Below are 12407 nucleotides of genomic sequence, written 5' to 3'. Positions count from 1 at the left end.
CCGAACAATAGATTGGACAGCAACCAACAATATAGAAACACATAAAAAGATCACTCACACGTTATTTCTTGATCATTTCGACGGAATTCAGCTCCGTCTTCATCGGAAGAAACGGAAGTACTGAGTACTTCTCTATCTTTCGATGAAGACGGAGCAGAATTCCGTCGAAATGATCAAGAAATAACGTGTGAGTGATCTTTTTATGTGTTTCTATATTGTTGGTTGCTGTCCAATCTATTGTTCGGCACTTCCGTGTTACGTCGACGAAATCATCTATATATATATATATATATATATATATATATATATATATATATATATATATATATATATGTATATATATGTATATATATGTATATATACATATATATATATTTTCTTTTCAATTTTTCATCAATTATATTAACATTGAATATCAAGTTTATGTGATATCTTTTGTGCCAACTTGGCACAATACTGTTAAACGCAATTAAATATAGCAATTAAACGCTCGCTCGTTATATTACGATAGACTGATATTTTCAACATTTGTAAATGATTTCAGCGATGCGAGCTGGTTTTTATGTCTCGAAATTTGGGATTAGTCGGCTATGTTGGTTTAAATTATAATCGAATGCCTTTTGCTGTTGCATGTGTTCTGTTTGCCACAAACTACATGTGTCTTTGCTCTCGTGATATTAAATGGTTATTGCAACCTTTAGCTGAATTGTTCTATTTACCATGTGTAAATGTGCAATTTTTTGTAGAAAGATGCTTCAGTCTCGCCTGGAGTTGAAAATGATGGCAGGGATCAACAAACTAGCCATCTTAGGAGGCTTGATGACGAAGCCAGTGACAACTGGTCCCAGTTCCGCTGGATAAGGTCTATTGAACAAAGAAACTGGAAGAAATTGCTATAATTTTCCTACCAAGTCTACAAACCATAAGCCTGAAGGATTGAGAGACGAAAAAATTGGTTTAGGCTTCGTTATCGCACTAAATGTCGATTCTACGTGGAAATAATAGGTCATGGACGGATAACTTTGGTGTTGACGGTGTCTTAGTACCTCTGCCACGACTTTTACGATCTTAAATCAGTTCTAAAAGCTTTATTTTCCTTGAAGATACTTCAGTTAATGTCCTGAAGGGTGAAATTAATCAGTGTCCGTGATATAGACCCTACAGTGTTGGAGTTATCTTGCTCGTACAACAGTAACGCATTTCTCACTTCATTTGTTTCCCTCAAAAACCCAAAAAACTACTGACGTGTGATCTAAACCAAAGAATTGTTATTGTAAATTTATGTTCTTGTTTACCTAATCTGGGAAAAGTATTAGTTCATAGTTTTTTCAAAATTAATTCAACCTGTATAACTACTCCTTGGGTACGGTCGTGTATTTATCGTATTCCGACGCGTTTAATTCATAATAATGTCGAAATTAGTTCTATCCCACTTGTGGTTCAGTTATCCGGGTAAACTTACGTGGAACCAATAAGATACTGTCTAGTTTACGCACTTAAATAGCCCTTAAAATCATATCATTTGTGTTTGATCTTAAATTTTTTCGGGCAATCCACCCATAAACACTCTTAATCCTTTTTAAATTTCAACGCAGAAAAAATATTTAAGACGTTTCAAGCGAATTCTGACCTATCTTCATCGCTAGACGAAGTTTTTATTTAAGGTTATCCTATATTCTTTGCGATTATCTCAGTGACACGACGATTCTCACATTAGTGAGTTTAGTCTACGTAATTTCAACCAATTCCTTTTTAATTAGACGAAAACTTACGTTTAGCTTCTACGTACCTTTGTTTAATCATTAATTAATATTGATTGCTCAATGGTGCATTCAATTGGTGCTCAAGATAGCAGGGGGATGGTTTTGTTTTAGTTTTGCCAATTCTTTTCGTGAATTTTTGATAGGTTTTGTTTGATTTCAGTTACGCTATCAACGTCTACTTTCTCCCGATAACTCTACAACAAGTTGAATCGTTTCAAAATATATCCTTCGTCCATGTACAAAAGATTTTTACCTTCATTACTGAGTAATGTGACTTTTGAAAGGGATTTTAGAACTATTGGATTGTGTTTCTCGTGTTATTAAAACAGTTTTAACCCGTTTTTCGTGGCGTAAGAATCCTAGGAATTAAACGAGAATATAAAAGATTCGTGGGACGCTTTGGAAAATCGCATTTCAATTGTTTTGTTTGTGAAAATAACCGAATAAATAAATGAATACAGATTTTTTAAAAGGTTTATTCCGTTGGTGTAGCTTGTAAGTACTCTGTGTATTCGTCTGTTTTTATTTAATTGCAGTATTATAGTTTTATTCCTAATTGAATTGATTTAATTGTAGATTTGATCGTTTTTACCGATGTGACATTTTTCGCCGACGCGTGATCGACGTTGTCATGGTTTCGCGTGGTGATAAACAAATTTGCGAACTGGTTGTGCTAATTATCAGAAAAGTGTAAAAGTGTGTAAATATTCTCGTTTGAGAAGTAATTCTTGCAAATCCTAAGAAGTTAAGGATATATTTATTTTGAGTTCTTGGGGATGATTCAGGGCTTCCATGTGGGAATTAAGACAAAAATTATTATCGCGTGTGTGATTCATAATTTTTTTCGTAGTTTCTTGTAAATCGTGGTTTGAATTGATTGAATCTTTGCTCCAGTATTTTTTAAATCTTTGTATTTTTATGTGATAATTGCGGAAAGCTAAACCCTTAATCGGTCCGCATTCGATTTGTGAGTTCAAATTTCGTATCTTAACTTTTTACTCGCGATCTATGACAGCGTGAGAGGTCAGTTGTGCAGGTTACACTCGACTTTAATTTAGCTTGTCCTTACGTTAAAAGACTGGAAAGTTTTATTTGCCGTAAAAAAATTTACCTTCTTGATAATCATATATGGAATGCATTTCCACAGACGCCATTGCGTATCTCCTGAGATTCCTGACAGGTGTACAAAGATTTAAAAGCGACGAAAGCATTTCTCTATCTGATTGACAGTCTGCTATTTGACCTTCTGTCAGCATACTGTCTAACTCTGAACCCTGTCAACATACTGTCGTCTTTGTAGTTAACCTTACCACTTACCCATACTGAATTCTCTGCAGGTTCCCAACCAATCGCTTTATACCAAATAATTAGACATTGATATTTTGGAGTCGAACAATTATTTATCGTAATTTTAGGTTTTAAAACTATCAATTTTCCCACAAGGATAAATATTTTAAGTTGTACATATTTCGCAAATCCGTTTTGTTTCATTTAAGTATTGTAGATTCGATAATAAACCATACATTTGTTGGCTGTATTCCAAAGAATTACAAGAGTAAGGAAGTACCATACCAATCTTCAGGGAAATAGTGGTATTTAAACGTAGAATACTCGTTCCAACAGCAGAATATTAAGCAAAGTGTTACCTCAGGGCAAGACAAGGTTGTTTTATTTGTTCCGACACACGCAAGCTGATATTCCCATCTAAACCAGGACAAGGTTTAGGATAGCTTGCGTCTATTTGAACAACTTAAGGTTTGTGCTCCATGAACTGCATTGTTTATTAATCAAATTAAAAGTTATCATTGGGTCCTGAGATGGTTTCTGGTCTGCTGTTACGAGTTGCAGCTTAGTCCAGTCTTTTGTTGGGACCAGGGTGGTCAGAAATACTTAAGAGGATTTTGTAGTAGCTTGTGAAACTTCCTCTAACACCCTTTCAATCCATCAGAGATTTAAAATTGGGATTTTTCTTTTTTTCTAAGCTTTTTGACGAGATTTTGATTAAGATTTGGGTCGACAGATGTTTCAGTATTCTCTCAACCTTTACACTTTGGTCTCAAAGCAAGCAGGAGTGATGTTGCGAGGTTATCACTCGTTAATATGTTCATTGTAAGCTATCAAGAACTCCTATCAACAAGGAGTTCGGTCAAACACTGCGAGTATTCAAGGAATGAGCCAGATTTGGTTGGTGAAACAAGTAGGGTGGTACTTCAGTACCCAGTGGCCAAATATTCAAAGCCTCAACTACGGTCTAGCTGTTTGGAAGACTTAGAACTTGAAACGGTGTCAGGTTTTGATGCCGTAGTACCAGATCTGTGGCATCCCTACTCGTCCAATTACTGGCAAAGCTGCTGGGAGTTGTTCGATCAAGATTTTTACAGTACTGTTAACTTCTACAGTGGAGATGAACTTTGTTTGAGTGCTAATTTGTGTACTGGAATCCTAGGGGAGGATTCGGGTGTTGTGCTGACGTGTTTTAGTCTCAAAAACGGGAGAAATCCAAGAACTGCGTCATTAATTGTACTTTTTGACAGTTGGGACTGTTGGGGGTTGCGGTACACGGAGTGTTTAGCTGTGGTACGGGGATATTTGACGGAAATCTGTGAAGGGACAAGCTGTCCAGACTGTAGACTAGCTGTGCAAGCTGATATTTCATTCAGGGTTGAATCTACTTGCTGTTTGAACCCACAGGAAAGAGTTAATCACCCAAACATTCCAAAGAGCTGTGATTTAGTACCAGGTGACCCTGGAAGTGTTGAGTACGGTTTACTGAGCTCTGAACAGTTGGGTGTATGTGATTGTCAACTCAGGGACAGTGCTACCTACTTAAAGGCGGCTCTGCGTTTAGAATTGGAACCAAAATCCAACCCTCACATCCATTCTAATGGAAATAAAGCATTTAATGCATTGTTTGTAATACTGTCCAGTGCTCTGGACTCATTCCGTAGTGCCATCAAGTTAAGTATTGGCGTGATCTCCGTGTCTGATAGATACTTGTGGAATTGTCTCAGTTTCCAATTGAGTGGCTTGAACGATATAGACATTTGTAAGCCCTCAAAGTTTGTACTTCTTGTACTTCATTCCCAAGCCATCCATTGGAGGTTTAGAGGAGATTTGTCTGTGAGTTACCTGTGTAGGATCACTTCTGGTTGTTGCTGGGAGTTTAAGCCAAAGGACAAATTATTTGGTGGGGAATTGAATATTCTCGCCTGTGAAACTGCTCAAATTTTCATATGTTGTCGTGTTGTCGAAGCTTTACCTGCCCTCTTAGCAGTGACCACTTTGGGTTTCACTGGGGCAGCAATTGTTTATGTGATTGAATTGTTTTCATTCTTGTCATTGTTGATTTTGTTAGTGTTCTTGTCCGTAAACTTGTACCTTGTTCGTTTCCTTCGCCGTTTGCTTGTCCAACTAACTGGCTGTGAGTCCTGGGAACTGTTAGGTGTTCGCCAAAGGGATCGTAGTATTTTTGTTGCTTCATCTGGCCTTGTTGTGTCACGGCCGTATTCCAAAAAGTCTGTTCCTTGCAAATCCGAAAGGAATTATGGTTGTGCAATTTTAGTCTGTAGTGCTAAACTTAACCAAACTGTGACTAACTGGCTTAGCCTTGCCAATAGGTCAAATTGCCTTGTCAGCATCAATACAGCAATAACCTCCTATTTTCCACTTGATCTCTGCAAGTTGGCTAATGTAGTCGGAGCGAAGGGTTGTCCAGCTTATCTGAGGTTGTATTCATTGGAATTCACCTCAAATGGAGACTTGTTTCATGGCGGCGCATCAGATATATTTCCCATCAGTCCTGACTCGAGTTTGATTCGGTCAAAACTGTGGTTAATAAGCTTGAAGCCTGCTAAATTAGATTTTCCAGTTAGGGGCAACTTGTGGCCTGTAAAGATTTTGTATTTGGGCACGGTTGACTTCATTCTAGTGGGGTCATTCTTGACGTGTTGTGCATTGAATTCATGTGAAAGCTCTTGGAGATTATACAACTTTGAGTCACTGAAAGTACCTGGTCAGTCCCTACTGTTTTGTCGTCAGTTGGAGTATAGTTCAAAGACCACTCTGACAGTACAAAGTAGTTGCTTTGGTGACAGCTATGTGTGTCAGCTTATTGATTCAGTAGCTAAAAACCCAAGTGTGTTTCTGGTTTTGAAATCAGTTGGACTGGTGAAATTCTCCAGTCTTTTGTACCAAGATAGTGAAACTGTTCTATTTCGGTTCAGTACAGACCCCTTTACTAAATCATCAGCTGCGTTCGGAGGCAATGAGACAAGCCTTAGGCCAAAGTTAATCATTGGAGACGTTAATGATCTAGGAGATGAGATATTTGAGTCACAGCAACCAAATTGTTACTTTAGGGTTGTAGAACTTCGGGGCACACTTGTCCCTGTTGCCAGTTGCCCTACTAGGGGTTTTTGTAGTCTTCTCAAGGGTAGAGAGAAGTCAATAGACCTACAACAGTTAGCAAATTGTTTAGTGTACTGCCAATTAGCTGGTGATTGGAAGAGCCTAATTGTGTGCTTTGTTCAGTCTGTTGTGCAGGGTTGTCCACGAGGGTTTAGAGTTGAGGGGAGTGAAGCAGGTTCATTTCGAGTGACAAGTGGAGCTAAACTCAAATTTACAACTCGATTCAATCCATATTTCAGTGCTAAAACCTCCAGTTTTGCGAAATCATACTATTTTGTGGTCAACAGACCTTTAGGAGACCTGTGTGACTGTCTGAAATTGTTCCGCAGACCAGTGGGGAAAGTAGTTCAGCCTGGCTTTGAGCTTGTCCTGAGTGGTCGACGGTTTCTTTGGCATTTTAGCCAGGCTGTTTTGGATCCAGTGGGGAAATATTACAGTTACACCTCAGTTGTCATCTGTGGTAGTGTTTGGTTGTTGTGGATTGTCGTTGGGTGCTGCTCGGGTCTTGTTTATTGTGGTGCTTCTTGTGAAGGTCTCAATTGTCCGGGGAAGTTGGGAGTTTTCTTTGGTTGGCTTGTTGTCCTTTCACGTTTGTACCCCAAGTGTCCAGTCATGCAGGACAGTGGCGATAGCTCGAAGGAGAGTGGTTGTGGAGGTGATGGAAATGGTGGTAGGGGTGATGGCAGTTGCAAGGAAGGTGACAAGGGTGAGGACAGGGATAGAGATGAGGAGGAAGAAGACGATTGGCCAAAGGTCAAACCCCTTTGCCTCATAAGGTCACCGTCCGTCATAGCTGCCGAGAGGCAACAACAGCAACAACAGGGGTATGGCAGTGCGAAGCCCGGTACTGGTTTTCTTTCTCGGCAAGGTTCAAAAGATTACCCCACGATCAAAGAAGGAAGTGGGTACCCACAGTTATGTCGTCAGGATTCGTCAGATAGACAGTCATACCAACCACCAATGTCACGGATGGACTCTTTGTACCGTCAGGTTTACGTAACATCAGGGCAACCTATAATGAGATCAGGATATCAGATGTCCAGACAGGAATCTGTTGACAGACAGGTATTCCAGCAAGTTGCATCGGGTGGCACGGTTGAATCGGCTGATAGGGAGTCTTACCAAGCTGTACCAAGGCAGGAATCGGGTGATAGACCACAGCAGACGTACCAAACTTCGGAGATTGATAGACAGCAGGGTTATCCTGTGGTATCCCGAATGGATTCCCTGGAACGTAGTTGTTATTCCTCCCAGGGAATGGTTCCGGGGAGTTCACAGGTGTACCAACCCTTGAGACGTCTCGAGTCTGTCGAAAGGAAGCCCTACCCGACCATGACCACACATTCCGAGGTTTCCCAGACCTTTTCCTCACCCGTCCTACCAATCGCGTCAGACCGACAGGCCTACCAACACATGATGGCGAGGCAAGCCTCACTGGACGCCCAGTCGTACCAAACCCACGAACAGCCCAGTCAATCCTACCAACCCAACGAACATTCCGATCCCGACAGGGCGGTGAGCGGGTGTGGGGAACAGGGATACCAACATCCCGAGGGACAGCAGCAGGTCTACCAGCCGCAACAGGGTTACCAACCGGGCAAGGTTGGTGACACGCGGGATAGGCAGGCTTACCAACCCATCCCCGAGTACCCGGCCATGAAGGAAGGCCAGGGGTACCATCCTTTGGGAGACCCGCCGCCCTATCACCAGATTGAACCCTGCTACCACCGTTTGGCTCTGGAGAGACAGAGGTCACTGGATCAACCTCCGGCCTACGCCGTTGTCCAGCAGCAGCAGCACTGTGTCCAGAGACAGGGGAGTGTCGGACCGAGGCTGGCTACTGTTCAGAGTGAGGAAGGGGTGGCTGAGCACGGGGCCGTGGCTCGGACGCACAGTCTGGATTTCTTGAACTTTGAGGAGAAAAGGAGGCTCATTGCTTCTTCCCTGTCGCTCTCTGACTTCTTAGGGAGCAAGGGACGCGTTGGTGGTGAGTGGTCTGCTGATTACAGACTGTTTGTTTGCTTGTTTCCGTCTTTGTGTGCCTGAACTGTGTGTGTTTTTGATTGGTACGTGCACGCTATCTTGTGCCTGAGAGCATTGTCTCCAGGATCATCTGTTCTTGTAACCCTGCACGATTTGATTTGGCCTTACAGCCTTCTCTCAAGCCTCTTGTGTGTATGACCCGTGTTTATAAACGCAACAACCTTCCCAAATCCCAACTCATTTTCTCCGGACTGGAGTTTCTTCTTGTGTCAAGCACGTATGTTGTTTTTGTGGTTTTTTTAAAGTTGTTCTTACAGTTAGTCTAACACGCAAGTACAACAGTAGTCTCAGTAAGTTCTTGTAGCGTTTGAGGGTTAAAACAGGAGGGTTTGTAAGTTTGTGAGCACAATTTCTTGTACGATCAGATTTGTGTGCCATTGAGGGTTTGTTTTTGGGTTTGCGTGAAGTTTTGTGTTCATCGTTACGCCTAGTTTTGTGCACTTTTGCGTAAGGTTAGGGTACCGTTGCGTAACTTTGGTGTATTCTTGAATTATAACTTTTCAATACCCTTGCGTGTCTTAGTCGTGCGCTTGTTCAATTAAGGCATACCCTTTTGTAACTTTTTAATACCCTTGCGTAACTTATTCTAACCTCAACCTTTCAACTTATTCGTACTCTTGTGCAACTTATTTAAACCCTGGGGCAAATTTTTAATGTCTCTGCATAACTTTTACCCTTGTTCAACTTATGCGCACCCTTGCGTAACTTATGTGTAACCTTGAACAACATATTCATGCCCTATGGCGACTTATAGATGTTTATGTGTAACTTATTTATACCCTTGCAAAACTTAAGTATACCCTTTTATTAATTTATTCGTGTGCTTATTCAATATCTTTGCGCAACTTTTTCGTACCCACGCATTAGTAATGTGATATTTTGATGCAGGTTTATCTCGGTAATCGTAGAGCGTAGCATTGTCCTTTCATGGACCTCTTCAGTTTCAGGAACAATAAAGAGTCACTGGGGGCCAGATCTGGGGAATACGGTGGCTGCGGTATCATTAGTGTGTTGTTTTTTGCCAAAAATTTGCTTACAAGTGAATGATGTGTGAACAGGGGCGTTGTCATGGTGTGCAAAATTCAATTTTTGTTCTTCCATACAAATCCGGGCGTTTGTGTTGGATTGCTTTGTGCAAATTGCACGTAACTTACAGGTAGTATTCCTTATGTACCGTTCTACCCTGTGGCAAGTACTCATGAAGCACCACGCCCCTGAAATTGAAGAAAACTGTAAGCATAACTTTCACATTCGACTGAACATTGCGTGCTTTTTTCCGTCGTGGCTCGTGCTGCAGCTTCCATATTGGGATGAGTGAGCTGTAGTTTCCACGTCATAACCATAAACCCATGATTCGTCACCAGTTATGACCCTCTGGAGCAAATTTGGGTCGTCGCGGACAGAGTCCAACACTTCAATAGCAATTTTAATGAGGCGTTGCTGTATCTGGTCGAAATTGAGCAATTTTTGGTTGAAATTGAGCAATTTTGATACGAATTTCGCGGGGACCTGTGTCATGCCCAAATCATTGGTAATGACACGAGCCAATCGATAGGTTTAGGTCCTCAGCAACTTCTCTAATGGTTATTCGATGGTTGGCCAATATTATTTTCTTCACTTCATCAATGTTTTCGTCTGTCGTTGACGTGCTCGGGCATCCGGCACTGTCTTCATCGTTCACATCTTCTCGGCCCTCTGAGAACTGTGCTCGGGCATCCGGCACGCTCGTCGTCCTTCACATCTTCTCGGCCCTCTGAGAACATTTAGCGCCACACATAAACGTTACTTTGGTCAAGGCCAAGGTAGCTTCTCCATATGCCATTTTTCACTAAAAATTTGGTACAGATTTTTTCATCCATTTTTTGCAACAGGCAAAAACCGAAGACAAGCCAAAACATGCCCAAGGAAAACAGCTGTCAAATATTAACTTAACATTTAAAATGGCCGAACTTTTCGGTATAAATGAGAGACATAAGTACCAACATAGCGCCACAAAAAAATCACAAATCCAATGTACATGACCTGTGAAAATTCAAAATTCCCGATACTTTTTCAACTGACCTCTGTGAAATGTGGGGTTGGGGAGTCGTCGTGGTGTCGTATGTGGACAGAGAAGGTTTTCTAATTCTTCATTAGCATATAGACAGACGGACACATTTATTAATAAGACTCTGAGGTGTGAGGGGGTTGGGGAATTATAGTGGTGTCACTTGCATAAAGACACATTCATTTGACTCTGGGGTGTAAGGGGGTTAGGGAATCATAGCGGTGCCTTATGCAGACAGAGAAGGTCTACTTCTTCCCAAGAGTATGGACAGACGGACACATTCATTAGGCTCTGGGGTGTAAGGGGGTTGGGGATTCGTTCCGGTGTCGTTTGCAGACCAAGAAGGCCTTCAACTACGGACACATTGAATACACTCTGAGGAGTAAGGAGGTTGGGGAATCATAGTTGTGTCATATTCAAATAGAGGTCTTCTAAATCTTAATAAGCATCTAAACAGATGGAGTCATTCATTAGACTCTGAGGTGTGAGGGGGCTGGGGAATTATAGTGGTGTCGCTTGCAGACATAGAAGATCTCCTTCTTCATAAGCAGGCACATTCATTTGACTCTGGGGTGTAAGGGGGTTAGGGAATCATAACGGTGCCTTATGCAGACAGAGAAGGTCTTCTACTTCTTCACAAGAGTATGGACCGACGGACACATTCATTAGACTATGGGGTGAAGTGGGGTTGGGGATTCGTTGTGGTGTCATTTGCAGACCAAGAAGGCCTTCAACTACTTCATAAGCACATAGACAGACGGACACTTTCATTAGACTTTGGGGTGTTAGGGGGTTGGGGAATCATGGCGGTGTGGACAGGGAAGGTCTTCTACTTATTATTAAGCATATATACAGATGGACACATTCATTAGACTCTGGGGTGTAACTTTTGTTGGTTGTCCGTCCCAAAGACCTTCAGGATGACACAACGAGTTTACTAGTGGATGCTGAAGAGCTCTCATAAGCCAATCGTCATCGGTAAATTCAAGTTAACCCTCTTAGTGCGGTGGGGATTCCAGGAGTACTTAGTGAGAAGTGCGAAGGGTAATTTAAGAAAATGTATCACCTTAGGAAAAAAAAATTATGAAGTTATTTGTTTAGATATCCATGTGCAGTTTTTTTTATTTTAAAAGAAAATATTGTAGTTGATAATGATGTTATACATTTACATCATCTGATAAATAAATGTAAATATTAAAGTATTATAAATTTTGAAGAATATTTTTTTAGCGATAATATTTCGATTTTTTAGACAAATGTTTGAAAACATTTTTCAATAAAACTACCATATTTAAATATAAGAAAGAATCAAAAAGACATGTAGAAAGAATTATACATAAATAAAAAGAAAAACGAGTGAGTTGGAAATTTTTTTTGTCAGCCTCTGCATAGTTCGATTTTGTTGAAAGAGGCTGATCTCAATGAGTCAAATTGAGAATTGGGAAAAGCATTTAAAATTGCTAATAAAAAATGTAAAAAAAGTTTTATATAATTGTATGGAATTCACCCTATCGATAGCACAAAAACCATAAATTATTAAAGAAAAAACCATAAGTTACAGCGATTTAAACAATAGCCTACGCAAGAGCCGACATATTGGCCCGCCGCACTTTTCGCCAGGGATACGAAAGCCGATATATCGGCCCACGGCACTAAGAGGGTTAATATAGTAACAATATTGGTGTGTGTGTGTGTTGGCGCTTTTAATGTCCTATCAATAGTAATCCCAATATAATCTTCAATAGTGCGATCACACCACGTACTCATCAGGAAAAATTGGAAAGGTAACTTTGTATGCAATTCATGTGTATTTTTTAACCCTGAATGTGTGTTTTGCAAATAATAATTCGCATAGTTATTGCACCCTTGATGTTGGTAGAGCACGTTTGCCATTAATAGGCCACCTACTAGATATTAATGTGCATGGAACTATGGAGAATATTTGTCGTCTGTTGTAACTTTCCTAATACTTCGATTGAATGATTGTTTATACTTTGTGTATTAAGGTAATGTGTGATAACTCATTATTAAACTATTGTAATGATGCATGCTAATAAACAAGAATTAAAATTGTAATCCTTTGGTTCGTAGTTTTCAGTTTTAAATTATGTTGTGCGTAGTGGACATTGTAATGATTTTGTTTATGT

The 12407-nt window shown here is 40.5% G+C and overlaps 1 protein-coding gene across 1 annotated transcript in view; it reads left to right on the top strand.

Moving 5' to 3' along the window:
* Positions 1-5991: 5991 nt before the first annotated feature.
* LOC139693197 (phosphatase and actin regulator 4-B) overlaps positions 5992-12407 on the top strand; it is a 103875-nt gene continuing 97459 nt past the window's right edge. The window contains exon 1 of the mRNA XM_071591299.1: positions 5992-8157. Within this exon, the coding sequence (XP_071447400.1) occupies positions 6783-8157 (1375 nt within the window). The 5' untranslated portion in view covers positions 5992-6782. The remainder of the gene's footprint in view (positions 8158-12407) is intronic.

Source organism: Hetaerina americana, unplaced genomic scaffold (genome assembly GCF_022747635.1).
Source record: "Hetaerina americana unplaced genomic scaffold, ioHetAmer1.1.p SCAF_45, whole genome shotgun sequence".
Lineage (NCBI taxonomy): Eukaryota > Metazoa > Arthropoda > Insecta > Odonata > Calopterygidae > Hetaerina > Hetaerina americana.
This window is presented reverse-complemented; position numbering and strand designations above follow the sequence as displayed.